This window comes from Mauremys mutica, chromosome 1 (assembly GCF_020497125.1).
Source record: "Mauremys mutica isolate MM-2020 ecotype Southern chromosome 1, ASM2049712v1, whole genome shotgun sequence".
In the NCBI taxonomy this organism is placed as follows: Eukaryota; Metazoa; Chordata; order Testudines; family Geoemydidae; genus Mauremys; species Mauremys mutica.
This window is the reverse complement of record NC_059072.1, coordinates 316,012,064-316,028,494: the sequence shown is the minus strand read 5'-3', so window position 1 is coordinate 316,028,494 and position 16,431 is coordinate 316,012,064. Positions and strand designations below refer to the sequence as shown.

The 16,431-nt window shown below is 46.0% G+C and overlaps 1 protein-coding gene across 1 annotated transcript in view; it reads left to right on the top strand.

The window, feature by feature from the left end:
* PDS5B (PDS5 cohesin associated factor B) overlaps positions 1-16,431 on the top strand; it is a 220,802-nt gene that overhangs the window by 141,797 nt on the left and 62,574 nt on the right. The window contains exons 22-23 of the mRNA XM_045016151.1: positions 3,626-3,762; positions 13,848-13,971. Coding sequence (XP_044872086.1) covers positions 3,626-3,762; positions 13,848-13,971 — 261 coding nt within the window. The remainder of the gene's footprint in view (positions 1-3,625; positions 3,763-13,847; positions 13,972-16,431) is intronic.

Below are 16,431 nucleotides of genomic sequence, written 5' to 3'. Positions count from 1 at the left end.
TATTGCCCTACTATGGGTATGGCTACACTTATGGTTTGCAGCGCTGGTAGTTTGCAGCGCTGGTCATCCAGCTGTGCAGGGCCAGCGCTGGTGTGTGGCCACACTCACAGCTACCAGCGCTGGTGTGTGGCCGTATTTGCAGCGCTGTTGGGAGTGATGCATTATGGGCAGCTATCCCAGCATTCAAGTGGCTGCAACGTGCTTTTCAAAAGAGGGGGGTGGAGTGGGGTCTAGTGTGACAGGGAGCGGGGGGAAAGAGAGAGGGGATTTTTGGAGCCAACACTGTGTGTTTAGCTTCCTGCATTGAAAAATCAGAACATGTTTCCGACCCCTTAGTCTTAACTCTTAATTGCAAACAGCCTGCAGCCAACACGACTCCCCGCTGTTTCATTCGCTCCCTGCCTGCCTCTCATTTGATTGTTTACAGCCAGGTACAGATGATCACAGCAAACAGGAGCTCTGTTTGTTTTTTAGATAAGCAACGGAGCTCCGATTGGAGCTCGTTCATAACAAAACAAAGAGAGGCTGCATAACAAAACAAAGAGAGTAATTTATAAAAGCATTCTGGGATACATCCTTATACCCTGGAGGCCAATCACAGCGCTGATGTGTGGCCACACTTGATGACCAGAACTGCAGCACCAGCGCTGGAATCCTTATTCCCCATGCTGAGTGAGGTGTACGGCCAGCGCTGCAGCCAGGGAGTTGCAGCGCTGGAAGTGCCCTGCAGGTGTGGCCACTTACTAATTGCAGCGCTGGTGGAGGCTTTCCAGCGCTGCAACTTGCCAGTGTAGCCATACCCTTAGACTGGCTGCTCTTGGGACAGTCGTATCAGAAGGTACAGGCAGCCATCACCTCCTTACTTGACCTGCGTCACTCCTTGGGACTTCATGTAAATCAAGAATAGTCCACTTTAACCCTCACAAGAGTGATATAATTTATTGGAATGAATCTGGACTCGATTGCAGACAGGGCATAGTTATCTCAGGACAGATTCCTCATGATGAGTCTTAATTTCTCAGCTTAGACATAGCCCCAATGACAGTCTGGTCATGCTAGCCCCCCCTGGCCTCTTGCACCTATGTGACCCCCTTCACAAGGTTTCACCTGTCGGTGCCTCCAGGCATGACTGAGGAATGTGTAGCTCTGAGCACAGACTCCCTGGACAAATGGTTCTCACTTCCTCACGGTGTTCTGACAAAACTCACCTGCTGGGAGACAAATGCCAATGTCTGCGTAGACATTTCCTTTGTTCCAGCCCCACCTAGGAAGACACTTATGATAGATACCCCATCTGGGATAGGGAATGTACCTGGATGACCATTCAGCTCAGGGTTCAAGGGATCAAAATCTGGAACCGGTGCATCCAGTATCTGATCGCCCTCTCCGATGTGCACTTACTGGGAGAAATGAACTCCCTAGCAGACAGCCTTAGCAGGCATTTTCACAAGGATCACAAGTGAGAGCTCCACATTTCAGTGATCCAGCACATATTTTGGCAATGCAGATTTCCATATTGGGATCTCTCTCTGAAAGCCAGAAAAACAGGAAATACCTGGACTACTGCACTTGGGATGCCCAGGACGTAATTCCAGAGGGGATGTTTTCATAGTGTAGTGGTCAGAGCCACTGTTGTATGCCTTCCCTCCTATCCCCCTTGCTCCTTTGCATCCTCCAGAAGATCAAGAAGGACAAGGCAGCAGTAATTCTAATAGCACTATGGGAGCTGAGGCAGTTCTGGTTCATGATGATCCTGCGGATGGCCTCTCACCCTTGCATTTACCTACAGCCATTTCTGGGTTTAGTGTTGCAAAACAGAGGCAGCACCAGCCACCCCAACCCTGTATCCATCCATCTGGTGGCCTGCTTTTTGGATGGGCAACAGACCTAGAGGAGTCTTGGTCAGAGGAGGGCCAGTCTTTCTCTATAGCAGGAAATCATCTACATGAAGATACTATACTGCCAAGTGGAAGGGATTTTCTTTGTGGTGTCAGCAGGATTTTGGAGGAATCCAGGATTCCTCTTATCCTGGAGTATCTACTCTCCTTGAACTCATCAGATCTGTCTGTCAGTTCACTACAGATATATTTAACAGCTATAAATATTTTTTATCTTCCAATGGAGAACTGCTCAGTTTTCAGCCACCCCACAACAGTAAAGTTTCTAAAAGGCATTATCAGAACATTCCTGCTGGTATTAAAACCTGTGCCTGCGTGGGACCTGAACTCTGTGCTATTGGCACTTATAAACCTGCCATTCAAGTCCTTGGCTTCCTGCTACCTCTTACACTTAACAGTGAAGGTAGCTTTCCTAACTCTTAGTACATTGGCCAGGAGAGTGGGTGAGCTTGGGGACCTCATAGTTCCCCCACCTTATATGATCTCTCACAGAGACAGTTTACCTGAGATTACATCCCAGGCTTCTTCCCAAGGTTCTTTCCAATTTCACTTGAACCAAACAGCCCACCTATCTGTATTTTACCCAAAACTTCACAATAGTAGTGAGGATGAGAGACTCCACTCCGTTTATTTAAATTTATTTCAGAGAGAGATATCTGTTGGTGTAGCCCAGGGGTTCTCAAAGGTGAGGTTGTTACATGGGGGGTCATGAGCTATTAGTTTCCACCTCAAACCCTGCTTTGCATCCAGCATTTATAATGGTGTTAAATATATAAAAACATTTTTTTTATTTATATGGGGGGGGTCGCACTCAGAGGCTTGCTGTGTGAAAGGGGTCACCAGTACAAAAGTTTGAGAACCACTAGTGTAGCCCCTTAGGAAGCATGTAAGAGAGCTGCAGGAGGAGGTGTCTCATCTGCAAACGTATCAGGAGCATAAGGACTTCATTGACAGGATCCACGTGGAGACATCAAAGATGGAATATGCTAGCGAGCTACAGGTGACTACAGGAGCACAGGAGGAAGGAGGAGAACTGGCTGCTCTATGGGGAGGAGGCTGTCTGCTTGCCATCTCAGACAGTAGCATGATATCCCGGGAGGTGTACTGTCTGCCTAGAGCCCTAATTGAAGATGTTACAGAAAGGATGCTGAGGTTCATCTGTCCCTCTGATCACTACTCCGTGCTGTTCACCCACATGAGTGCTGATTATACTGCTGTGTCTGACCCTGAGCAGATCAGCAGTGACTACAGGGTTCTGGGAGTGAGGGTGAAGGAGTTTGGAGCAAAGGTGGCAGTCCAGTCCATCCTCCCAGTTGAGGGTAAGGGCCAAGGCAGGGACACGTGCATCCTGCAGATAAATGCATGGCTGCACAGATCTTGTCTACAGAAGGGCTTTGGCTTCCTTAACCATGGGATGCTGTTCTGAACAGGACGACTGCTGGGAAGAGATGGGGTCCATCTGACCAAGAAGGGGAAGAATATCTTCACACACTGACTCACCAACCTAGAGATGAGGGCTTTAAACTAGATTAAAAGAAAATTTAGAAACTCTGCATGTTGCAATGATGATGAATGCATGTTTCACATGCTTGTGAGGAATATGTTCTCTACCTAATTAAAGCGTTTGAGAAGATTATATTGCTAAGTGATTAGGCTACTATAGAGATTATTTTAAAAATTTGTTTGCAGAGCATAATTAACATACTACTTGTGAACATTTCTTTCAGATCCAGGCCATTAAGATGATGGTTCGATGGTTGCTAGGAATGAAGAATAACCACAGTAAATCAGGAACCTCTACTCTGAGATTGCTAACAACAATATTGCACAGTGATGGAGACTTGACAGAACAGGGAAAAATTAGGTATACCATCGGCAATTAAGTGAAACCATCTATTCGGACAATATAATTCCTCAACAGTTTCAGTAACTTAATTTTTTTTTTTTTTTTAAATAATGGAGATATACCTATCTCCTAGAACTGGAAGGGACCCTGAAGGGTCATCAAGTCCAGCCCCCTGCCTTCACTAGCAGGACCAAGTACTTAGAAGGGGCAATGCACACTGTATGGAGTAGAAGAATTTAAAGGCACTTGGGATGTATGGATACATGTTATACACCTCTACCCTGATAAAACGCGGTCCTCGGGAGCCAAAAAATCTTACTGCTTTATAGGTGAAACCGTGTTGTATTGGGTAGGGAAGGCTGTGCCTCCCCAAACAGCCTGGCCCCGCCCCCTATCCAACCCCACCTGCTTCCCTCCCCCTGACTGACCCCTCATAACCCCGGACCCATCCAGCCCCCTGCTCCTTGTCCCCTGACTGCCCCCCTGAGACCCTCTGCCCCTTATCCAACCCCTCAGCCCCAGCCTGGCACCCTTAACATGCCGCTTAGAGCAGCATGTCGGAACTGTCCCTAGAGGGGCGTGGGGCCCGGGACAAATCAGCCTCCCCGCTAGTCTCCTCACCGTCCGCCCAGCGCTCCCAGCTGCCGCTCGCCTCCCTGCTAGTCTCCTCACCGTCCGTCTGGCGCACCTCCCCGCGTCCGCCTGACCGCCACTCTCCTGCTTGCCGTTTTCCCGCCTGCCTGCCTCTTCATTCCCCTCCTGCCTGCTGCTCACCTCCTCATTTGCCTCCTCACCCCGTTTGCCCACCTGCCTCCCATCCTTAACACGCCACTCAGAGCGGTGTGCTCTGAGCAGCAAGCCCCCACGCCCACCCCTCAGAGCTGTGCTTTACCGTGTTATATCGTGTCACATTATATTGGGGTAGAGGTGTGTAATTTATTTATAAAATTTACCTTTTTATGAGATAATGGTACTGTAGGCTGAATTCCCAGATAAAAAGTCCAGTCAACTTCAAATTTATTTTGTTACTATAAATATAATCCAAAATCATAGTAAAGAGTTGTGCTTTTTTCCTCTACTTTTTCTCTCATCCTTCTACTCTGAACTACTTTTCATACTGGAAGGAAAAATTGCACAATTTCTCCTTTTTCTCCTTCTAAACTGACTTTAAACAAAATTAAAAAAATCTTACCTTGTGGTGCACTTTATGCGTAGTTGAAGGCACTCTGCTTTTAGGAAGGGAGATAAGGATGAAGAGGAGGAGGGACATAAGTAAAGAAGATTAGCTTTTTAACAATTTGTTTCATCTGGTTGTTAGCCCATTTGCTTTGACTGCTAATGTTTATTTTTGTGTAAACTTTTTAATCTTTCTTCAAGCACAAGTGAGGAGCCGAGTTCACCATCATTGTTCTTGGCAAACATTGGTTTCTGTAAACAGAATTTTCAATGGAGAGCAGAGAGGGATTACAGTAGTCAAAATAAAGAGATTTGCATGTTTGGTATATAGTTAAATGACTGTACAATGATTATGCAAATCAAACACCAGACCAGTCCAGAGGGGAGAGAATTGCAAAATAGAGCATTTTGTAGTTGTACATTAACTTTAGTCACTGCACTCAAGCTGAGAATTCCATTTCAGTATAACTTGTAAATAATCATAACACTCTTAAATTTAAAATACCATCATATGACCCATATATAGAAGTCTGCGAAGGAATTTAGTAATAATTCTTCTTCAAGTAGTATCCCTATGGGAGTTCCACTTTAGGCGTATGTGCGTTCTTGCGCTTCTGATCGGAAATCTTTGTAGCAGTGTCCATTCGGCCCGCACATGCATGCTCATGTCCTCGTGCTCTGCCTTGAGGGGAGACTCGCGCTCAGTTCCTTTTCATCCGCCCCTGGCTAAAGATGGAGTGATTAGCGGTCCATTTACAGATACTTTATTTATTTAGAAATGTGGTGTTAGCTGATTTGTAGTGCTTTTATTCTTAGGGCACGTCTACACTACAAATTTAAGTAGACTTAAGTCGACAAACAGCCACTGCAGTAATTACTGTGGTTTTCCATGTCCCCACTACCCTCCTTCTGTCTGTGTCTTCACTAGGAGTGCTTGCATCGACTTAACGCGGCAGTGTGGGGGGCTGATAGCCCGGGCTCTCGCTCAGCACTGAGCTCCCTGTTGGGAGCCAGGCTGCAACCTGGGCTCTCAGCTCCCCATCCAACACATTCAGTCTCCTTGGTATCAAAGGCGTGTAAACACAGTACTCACAGATTGGGTGACATAGGGTGCAATAGACACCCTTGGTAAGCCTGAGGACCCTGTGGGCACAGGCATCAAAGCAGCGGTACTGTCGGTCAGGGACAGGGGCGTAGACTGTACCACCTCTGGGCAGATGGCTCCGGTACAGAAGCCCCCAGCACAGGCAACTGTGAGACAGCCATCATCAGACTGTTTGCTGCGGCCAAGGTCTCCAATCCATTCGGCACCATCAACTCAACACCAGCAACCACTGACGGTAGATTTTACTGCGGCACCACAGGAGTTTAGATTTTCTAAGGACCTTATGGTACCTGAGTCTCCTCTACTTGGTACCAGGGCCCTGGTACTGAGCAAATCTCAGGCCTAGGGCTCACCACTGGCACCGAGGTGTGCACCTCCAGTTTCCATGTCAGCTCCACCACTTTTCAGTGGAGATTTGGACAGTGACCAGGAGGAGGTTCTCTTTCATCACTCCTACTGTGCTCCTTCTTCCTACCATGACCAGCTCAGCCTCCCTTGCCTTTCCCATTGCCCCAGTGGCCCTACTGGGATCCAGGGGTGACCAAATGGGATCCATGGTTGGCCTATAGGCATCATGCCTTGTTGGATGTCTGGTGTCACATGCTGAAAGACTCTGAGGCATTCTCCCACAACCACTGCATCTAGAGCCTCGGAACCTCCTGAGGAGATCCTGGAGGAGCAGGAAGTGGGACTAGAGGAGGATGTTATACCACATTCTTGCATCTCTTCCTCCCCTCCAGAAGAGATGATTATGCCCCCTTCATCGTCTATGACAGACAATTTTAAGCTCTTCCAAGATCTTATGAAGAGGGTGGCAAATACCATACAAATACCTCTAGAGGAAGTAACACGCTCACCATAAGCTGCAAGGTATTTTACATACATCCTCCTCCTGGAGGCTAGCCCTCCCTATCAACAAGGCCCTTTTGGATCCAGCTAAGCTCATATGGCAAATGTCATCATCGGCCACACTGCCTGACTGATAAAAAGTACTATGTTCCCCTCCCCCGGGATACGGAATTTATTTTCTCCCACCCTCTGCCTAATTCCATTGTGATTGATGCAGTGAATTTCTGTGGTTGCTAACATCATTCCAAATCCACTCCCTATGATTGGGATTGAAGGCGCCTTGATTTATTTGGGAGGAAGGCCTACTCTTCTGCTACTTTGCAATTCAGAATTGCAAACTACCAAGCCCTAATAGCAAAATACAACAACATGAACTATGCTAAATTCAGTGCCTTTATTGATCATCTAGTGGAATCACAGTGGGAACAATTCTGGGCCATTATCAACGAGGGATAGTTAGTGGCCAAAACAGTGCTCCAGACAGCACTTAAGATGGAACGGACTGCTGTATCAGTCCCTTTTGGCCTCTCATTGGCTCCCAGAGTATTCTCCAAGGTCCTCTGTGTAATGCTGTCCCACCTACATACTTGGGATCATCATTTACCAATACTTAGACAACTGTCTCCTCAGGGCCCATTCCTTCGAAGCTCTACAGGCCACCCATGGAACGATGGACATATTTATGAAACTGGGTCTACAAATCAGTGTCCAAAAATCGACCCTAACTTAAATACAATGCTTGGAATTTGTAGCAGCCGATCTCTACTCACTGCAAGCAAAGGCGCTCCTTCCACAGCACAGATTTCACAGCCTGTCCTTGCTTTTAAAGACAGTGCAAACCAGCTCTCAAACATGGACCAGACATTACCTCCAGCTTCTGGGGCACATGGTGGCTGATGTGTTCGTAATATCTCGTGCCAGACTTCACATGAGGTGCCTGTAGACGTGGTGCTCGTCTTTCAAGCCAAACAAAGACAGTTTACACACACCTCACTCGATGCCTTCTAGGGTCAAACACTCCCTGGATTGGTGGAAAGACCCAGCAGACATTTGCACAGGGCTCCCGTTCACACAGTTCTCCCTCCCTCCCCCGCCCCGGACACTTCTCACTATGGACATGTCCCTCAGAGGCTGCCCATCTCAACAACCTCATGACTCACAGCAAATGGTCACTTGCAGAGGCGACTCTCCACATCAACCTCCTTGAACTCAGAGCAAGTGCTTACTTTCTTCCACCGGTCAAAGGTACACATATGAAAGTCATGACAGACAACGTTGCGTACATGTACTGCATAAATCTTCCAGTGGGATGCCAGATCATCTGCCCTCTGCGCAGAAGCACTAAAGCTGTGGAATTGGTGCATTTCCCACAATTTTGTAATATCAGCGGCCTGTCTACCGGGAGCACAGAACACAACAGCAGGCTGTCTCAGGTGCAAGTTTTCATATGACCACGAGCGGGAAATGAGCCCAGCAGTATTTCACAGCATATTCTGTTAGTGAGGGACACTGATGATAGACTTCTTTGACACTTACCTGAACAAGAAATGCCCATGCTACTGCTCCAGGACAGGCCTTGGCCAGCACTCGTTACGGGATGCTCTCCTTCTTCCACGGGATGAGGGTTTTCTATACGGCTTCGACCGTTCCCTCTGCTGTTGAAGGTCCTGTTAAAAATAAAAAGAGAAAAAGCAAACGACATACTGATTGCTCCCACCTGGTCAAAACAGATGTGGTATCCGTACCTGTCACAGCTGGTGGCTTGTCCACCGATCCCTCTTGAACTCAGTCCTTACCTTCTGTTGTAGAACAAAGGACGCACTCTCCATCTGAACCTGTGGATACTCTGGCTCAAAGCCTGGCTCCTTCATGGTTCCAACCCATAGAGAACTCCTGTTCTGGAGGTACAGGAAGTGTTAATAAACAGTAGGAAATCGGCTACCCTGTCGTAATTACCTAGAAAAGTGGACCAAGTTTCAAGTTTGGTGCAATTCCAGGCAAATTACCCTGGCATCTGCTACTTTCCTTGCAGTGTTAGACTACATACAGACTCTCAATAAGTCAGGGCTCTCTCTCAGTTCACTCAAAGTAAACCTGGCGGCCCTAGTGACTTTCCATCAACAAACAGATTGATACTCAGTTTTCTCACACTTCAAACAATGAGGTTCCTGAAGGGCATAGTGAACCTCTTTCCCCAATCCATACATCCCATCTCAACATGGGACCTGAACTCAGTTAAAGAGCCTGGACTGCCCTTTGAACCTATGGCCACAAACCTATCAGTGAAGACTGCATTTCTAGTTGCCCTCACCTCGGCAAGGAGAATAGGGGAGATAACCCAGCTTATGGATGCACCACCCTTTTACAGTCTTCTTTCACAACAAGGTTACTCTGAGGCCACACCCAAAGGTCATGTCCAAGGTGACCTCATCTTTTCTCACAAACCAACCAGTTCACCTCCCAACATTTTATGTTAAGCCTCACCTCAATAACAGAAAGGCCATACTTCACATGCTAGATGTTAAGAGAGCTCTGGCCTTCTACCTGGACAGGATAAAGGCTTTTAGGAAATCTCCTAAGTTTGTTCTTTCCATTGCAAATAGGTCTAAAGGCTCTCTAGATGGGTCTTGAACTGTATCAAACACTGCTATCACAGTATCCATCCAGGATATGAACACACTCTGTGACTAAGGTAGGTTTCTTCCTCAGTCACCTCCTCAAGAATGTCCCTATCTTGGCAAGAGAATCTCCCATCCCCCATAAATAAGATTCTAACCTCTCTCTTCTCACTTACACACTTATACAGCCCCACTTCTTTACGGACAGTATAGGGAAATGGGCCTTGCAGCATGCTCTGAAAGTCGCCAAGTCCAGACTTTGTCATATGTAGGTAGGAACTTGGTTCCAGTCTGAGCACCACATGGAAAACACTTTGACACTAGCCACTTCCCATTTAAACCATGGGGCAGATGGCTGAAGAAACTTGGTAGACTGCAACTGGTAAGATATTTCTCAGAGATACAGTTTCTTTGGATAGTTGGCTTCAATGCTTTATTTTTTATCTTCCAGGTAAATCTTCTACATAGCAACTATACTCCTTTATGCATACAATGTTAGCACGTGTACAGATGAAATATTTTTGGCTTATTCACCTTGATAATAATACCCTTTAAATTTAAATACTACTTTAGAAAAGCTTGAGACTTAATTGAAATAGGCTAAACTAAAACAATTTAAGTTAAAGCTGCCACACCATGCTGTTTTAATATTGTTTTTTATTTGACCTAAATAAAGCATTAAATGTAAAAATACAGTATTGCTTAAGTATTTGTGAAAAGAGCACTAGGATACTGCAATATCACAGGACACTAGCTGCTGCAAATAGCTGTTAAAATTCTGATACTAGGGCAAGAACACTGATACTAGGGCAAGAATCTATTTGAAGAGATCTTCAGCCTCACTGAAGTACTGACTGGCAGTAAGTCCCAAAAGTCATCCCTCATAAAACTGCATTTTGGAAATAAGAATATTGAAGGGCCATGCCATCCACATTGATCTAGAATGAAGGCCTACAGAAAAATGAAACTAGCAGGGAAAAACCAGGAGTTGGATGAAAGAAAAATATACCGTTTCAGTGGCTGCCATTGCTTTATAGATTCAGGCATAATGCTGCCTCCAGGCTCCAGCTTGATAACTAAACCTTTGGCAATATTGGGTTTGTTCAGAGGAATCCTTTAGCTCCATGCAACTTGGAAGAAATTTAGAGGGTTAGACAACTTTCATTTACATGCTGTGCATTCAGAAGAGGATTTCTTTCCGACATACCTAAGTATTAGTCTGTGGAGTGAGAGAAAATGTCAGTTCACATTGAAGTTTATAAGCCATTGATTTTTACAAGTGCTTTCAAGACATGTCTTTAGATTATGTACAACAGAACTTCACAAAATTAAGACTGAGTACTCCAGTCCCACAATTTATCTACCCATTTGGTCTCACTTTGCTGCAGTTTCAAATATATGGCTTATATCAGAACCCCTTTCTTAAATCCTCATATTTCTGTTTACAATGCCTTCTGCTATACAATATACCATGTGTGATTGCTGTTAGCCTCATCCCTCTGGCCTTCCCCCCACCACATTCTTAATTCATTTGCTTATTACAATCACTTGTGGCTTGTTTTAATTCAGATTGTAAACGCTTAAGGGCTGGGACTGTCTCTTATGTGTTTGTATAATCTCTAACACAGTTAGGCCCTGATCTTATTCTGGCTTCTGTGCAGTGCTATAATACAAATAATATTTAATATGAATAATTTGAACTTTGTAATAATTTAGCCAGTTTACATGTAAAAATCTGACTTGAATTAATTTTGAAAATAAGATTTTGTGATACTGTCAAATGGTGGAGTAAAATTGAGAGCTTTTAAGCTTATCCTTTCTTTTCACCAACAAATATTTTTCTACCACAAAGAAAAGCACACTTGTCTGGCAAGACTTAATTTATTCTTTATAAACCAGGGGTCGGCAACCTTTCAGCAGCGGTGTGCCGAGTCTTCATTTATTCACTCTAATTTAAGGTTTCGCGTGCCGGTAATACATTTTAACATTTTTAGAAGGTCTCTTTCTATAAGTCTATATTATATAACTAAACTATTGTATGTAAAGTAAACAAGGTTTTCAAAATGTTTAAGAAGTATCGTTTAAAATTAAATTAAAATGCTGATCTTATGCCGCCAGACCGCTCAGCTTGCTGCCAGCCTGGGGTTCTGTTCACCTAGGCTGGCAGCGGGCTGAGCAGGGCCTGCGGCCAGGACCCCAGACCTGGGTGGGGAGGTTTCAGAGGTCAGAGCAGAGGGCTGGGGGAGGGGGTTCAGGGATGAGGGGTGGTGTAGGGCAAAGGGCTGGGTGTGGGGGGGGGTCAAGGGTCAGGGCAGAGGGATGGGGGTGTGGGGGGGTTCAGGGCAGAGGGATGGGGCTATGGGAATGGCAGAAGGCTGGGGGTGTGTTGGGGTGGGGGGATTCAGGGCAGAGGTCTGGAGGGTGGGGGCTGCAGGGCAGAATGCTGAGTGTGTGGGGGGGGATCAGGGCAGAGGGCTGGGGTGCTCGGCTCGTAGGGGTGCTCCCAGCCCCCTGCCCTGAACGGCTCAGGGCAGGGGGCTGGAAGGGATATGCCCTGTTCCACCCCCTTCTCCAAGGCCCCTTCCCTACCTCTCTCTGTCTCCTCTATGGAGCTGCCTGCACACTGCTGCTCTTCCCCCCCTCCCCCTCGCTAGGGCCATCAGCTGATTGGCGCAGGCAAGGAGAGGGGGCGGGGCAGGAAAGCACCATGCTTGGGGAAGAAGCAGGGGAGAGGGAAGCTTGGTTGCCGCAGAACCAAGCTTCTGCTTCCTGACCCTGCAGGGGAGAGCGGTGGGCGGGGGGGCTGAGTGGGGCTGGGGGCCAGGACTGCGGCAGGCGGCTGCGTGCCACTCAAAATCGGCTTGCGTGCCGTGTTTTGGCACGCATGCCACAGGTTGCCAACCCCTGTTATAAACCCATACTACTTATTGCATGTGACTCAATTAGCATACTTGTTTTTTTCTTCTAATTTTTTTCCGTTCTATTTTAGTTAGAAGCCACTGTGCACTAGAAAATTCCAGGATCATTCTTCATGCGCTTTTTTTGTTGTAGTAGTAGTCCATTTCTACATGACTAAAAATAAAATTGTTAGCTAACCCCCTTAAAACTTTAAGGTACACGACTAGACAATTTGAGTATGTTTAAAATCTCCAAGTATTCTGTCATGTTCTGTTTATTATTAAGTATAGTTACAATCTTTTCCTTCCTAATCACCCCAACTTTTAAATATATATTTCATGATAAAGATGGATTTAAAATAGTCTGGTAGCTGTTGCTCCATAAATACCTGAGAGAAAGATTAAGGCATTCAATATTTGTCATCTTTTATATATCAGTAATTTTATCCCCTCATAAATTAGATCGGTTTTCTATCACAAGTTGCGAGGGGGAAAAGCTTTGCTTGTTATTGCAGTCAACACTAGAGCCCAGGCCCAAGCCAGAGCCTGTGTGAGACATGAGACTCTTTGAGATCTATTCTTTTTTTGGCAATTAGATGCACAGAAGGCCGAAAGAAATGCTAATTTCCCAAAAATGAGACCGAGTTTTGAAAGTCCCTGAAGGCTAGCAATAAACTGATTAAGTTTATACAGATTGGGTCAATACCAATTTGCAGAAATAAGTTGAGGAAACTATTTTATACTCTTATGATCTCTTTGTCAATGTAGTATTACTCCAATGTACCAAAAATCCAACCATATTTGTAAAATAGCAAATGCCTGATTAGGGGAGCATGTAAACCAATTACTGGTATGCCTAAACCATTGAGAGATAATTGGTTTGACTCACCAGATCCCTTTATCTGGCTTCATAGGAGAGGGAATGCTTTAGCCATTATACTGAGATTTCATAAGCCCTAGTATATACATAAGGACATGATGCATATTGTGCTAGCATTCGCTAATACATAGGCATTATGATAAGGCAAACTGGAACCATTTCCTCGTGAAACTTTTTGAGGAAATCACAAAGGACATTAATTCCCTTGGGGGAAAATGTGCCCAAGTGTATAGGTGTACCCTAAGTAGGTTGTGATTATGCTGTCCTGAATCTGGAAACTAATCCCTTTCATACAGCAAATAACAACAAGGTATAGCAGAGGTACTATGCAAGCCTCTAGATGGGTAGAGATTCTGTGAGAAGTATTAATTTACAAGGTTCTAATTTTACTTTTCAGTTACTTACATAATTGTGTACAGAAAGCAAAGGCCATTCAAATTCCTCACTGTTCCACCTGAGCCATTTTTCAGCATGATGGAGAAAAATTGTTTCAGACTTGAGGAACTTGATTCCATGACTCAGATACTTAAATAATCTTGCACTAATTTAACCCATCTACCTCTGTGCTTGTTTTTCAGTAAACCCGATATGTCTCGTCTGAGGCTGGCTGCAGCTAGTGCTATTGTGAAGCTGGCACAGGAACCTTGTTACCATGAAATCATCACATTAGAACAATACCAGCTGTGTGCATTAGCTGTTAACGTAAGGAAATGGGGTGGAGGGAAGAGAAGAGTGTGTGTGTCTGTGTCTGTCTGTCTGAATCAGCTAATTTGTATGCTAATAATCTATGGCTTCAGATCACTAAGAATATTCATTTGAAGAGTCATTCTCAATATTCAGATTGCAATTCTAACTTGTCCTCAATTTTAAATTTGTGTCATGATCCTGAAAATTCAAGTTTTTTTTATTATGTTGAAATGATGAATACTACTAGGAACTAAAAGCAATAAAGGAGTGTAGTCTAATAGTAAGAGCAGTGGACCGAGCATTAGAAAATTGGTATTCATTGCAACTATAAAAGATTCTTCTAGAATCTATTTGCCATACTTCAGCTAGATAACAAATTTATTTTAATGCTGAAGTAGTAACGTAAGAAAGATACACTGGGGTATGATGATTATTAGAGAGATCTTTGGTTCTTACAAGCCATACAAAGTTCACTTTGTGATATTGACTTGTTTTGAGGTCTGCGGAAAAAAGCTCTCACCCTGCAGACCTTAAGGGTATATCTACATTGCAGTTAAACAACTGCTGCTGGCCTCCATCAGCTGACTCGGGCTCATGGGACTCAGGCTACAGGGCTGTTTAATTGTAGTGTAAACGTTCAGTCTCGAGCTAGCGCGTATGATTTCTCAACTCTACCTCCCCTGCTTTTAGTTTTCTAGTACTTATAGCAGGCCTGCACAACTCGTAAAGCGGCGAGGGCCATATTACTCCAAAAAAACCAGCTGAGGGTCAAAACCCCCTGGCCCCGCCGAAACACTCACCCACCCCAAACACAGGGGCTGCAGGGAGCCGGGGGCGGGCAGTGTGATAGGGGCGGGGGAGGGGGAAGGTCCCTGGACCAGGGAAGGGGGCAACAGTTGGGGCAGGGCAGGTGCTCCCCCCCACACACACACACCTCCCTCCCTCCCTCCCTTGCTCCCTCCCTCCTCTGGGGATTTCCTGGCTGCCCACAGACAGTTCAACCCCCCCGCCCCCATCACTACAGAGGCCACCCTGGGACCTACCAGCGCAGTAGCCGCCCTGCCCCCAACCGAAGGGGGGGGTGTCTTGGCCCAGTCCCCTTCCCCCCCCCCCCCCCGAGCTGCGGCTCAAGCCCAGGCCGGGCGCCCCTCCCCTCGCTCAGCACTTACGGCTCTGCCTTGTGCCCAACACTTCCCACCTCGGCGGGCCCCAGAAGTGACACACCTGCCTTAGTCCAGGCGGGGGGAGCGGGAGCCGGAGACGTGTGGATCTGGCCGTTAGGCGGTTGAAGTGTGAAACGCATGGGGCTGTGAGGGGGGCCCCCCCTCCGGGCAGGGGCGAACCCAGCAGCCCCACTTTGCCGCTTGCCCATGGGCCGCACAGTGAGCCCATGTGGGCCGCATGTGGCCCGGGGGCCGCATGTTGTGCAGGCCTGACTTATAGAGTGCTGTATATGTTCATGGCTCTTCACAGTTAAAATGTAGCGCTTTCTGCCTCCGGGAGTTTATAGTCTGAATTGGACATAATATGGCATTCCTAGAGCTGTGTGGAGCAGCATCGGATCCTGCTCCTCAGCTGGAGCTCCGGAGTGGGGCAAGCCCCAGACTCCGCTCCCCAGCGGGAGCTCGGGCTGGATTAAAATGGCTGATGGGCCAGATCCAGCCCGTGGGGCCATAGTTTGCCCACCACGACCTATCAGGAGGTAGGTGGTGAATGATGTAGGATTTTAAAAGCAAGGAAAAGGAGGTATACACAATGAAATGAGTGTCAAACCAACAACCAGGAGTTTTGATAGATTGGGGACAATGAGTATCTAGAAGACTGGAGGAGCTTTAGTCAAGGAGGAAGATGATTAAGGCATGAACAAATACATTTTGGCTACTGGCACTGGAAGGAAGGGGGAAACATGAGAAAAGTCATCCTGGTGCATCAAGTCCAGTATCCTGTTTTCAACACAGTCTTGAGGACTTCAAAATGTGTAGAGGACAAAGTGCTAGGCTTTGGTTACATAACAGACACAGGGAAAAGAGGAGAGAAGAGAGTCAAACACACACCCACACACCCACACAACCCCATGGTCATTAAGTCTGTGTAACAGGGAGGATAGTCAGACCACAGAATGGAGGTAGTGGAGAGAGTCGGGGACCTAATATTATACACTTAGTTTTGGCTATACTGAGCCTGAGAGTGGCAAACCATCCAAGATGAAATATCTATCTATCTGAGAGAGACAGCCATGAGAGGTATGCCATGAGAGGTATGTATGTTTGAGTCCTCAGCGCAAAGTTAATATTTAAAATCTACTAAAGCACTAAAAGGAAAGTAGCAGTGGCACTAATTGGAATGAGAACAAACAAAGAATACACAACTAAGGACCTAACTAAAGTTTAATATTCTAATTTTTAAAAAATAGAACAAAAAACCAAGTTGTATATAAAACAAAAATACATCATGATCTTCATTGCTATAAACCTT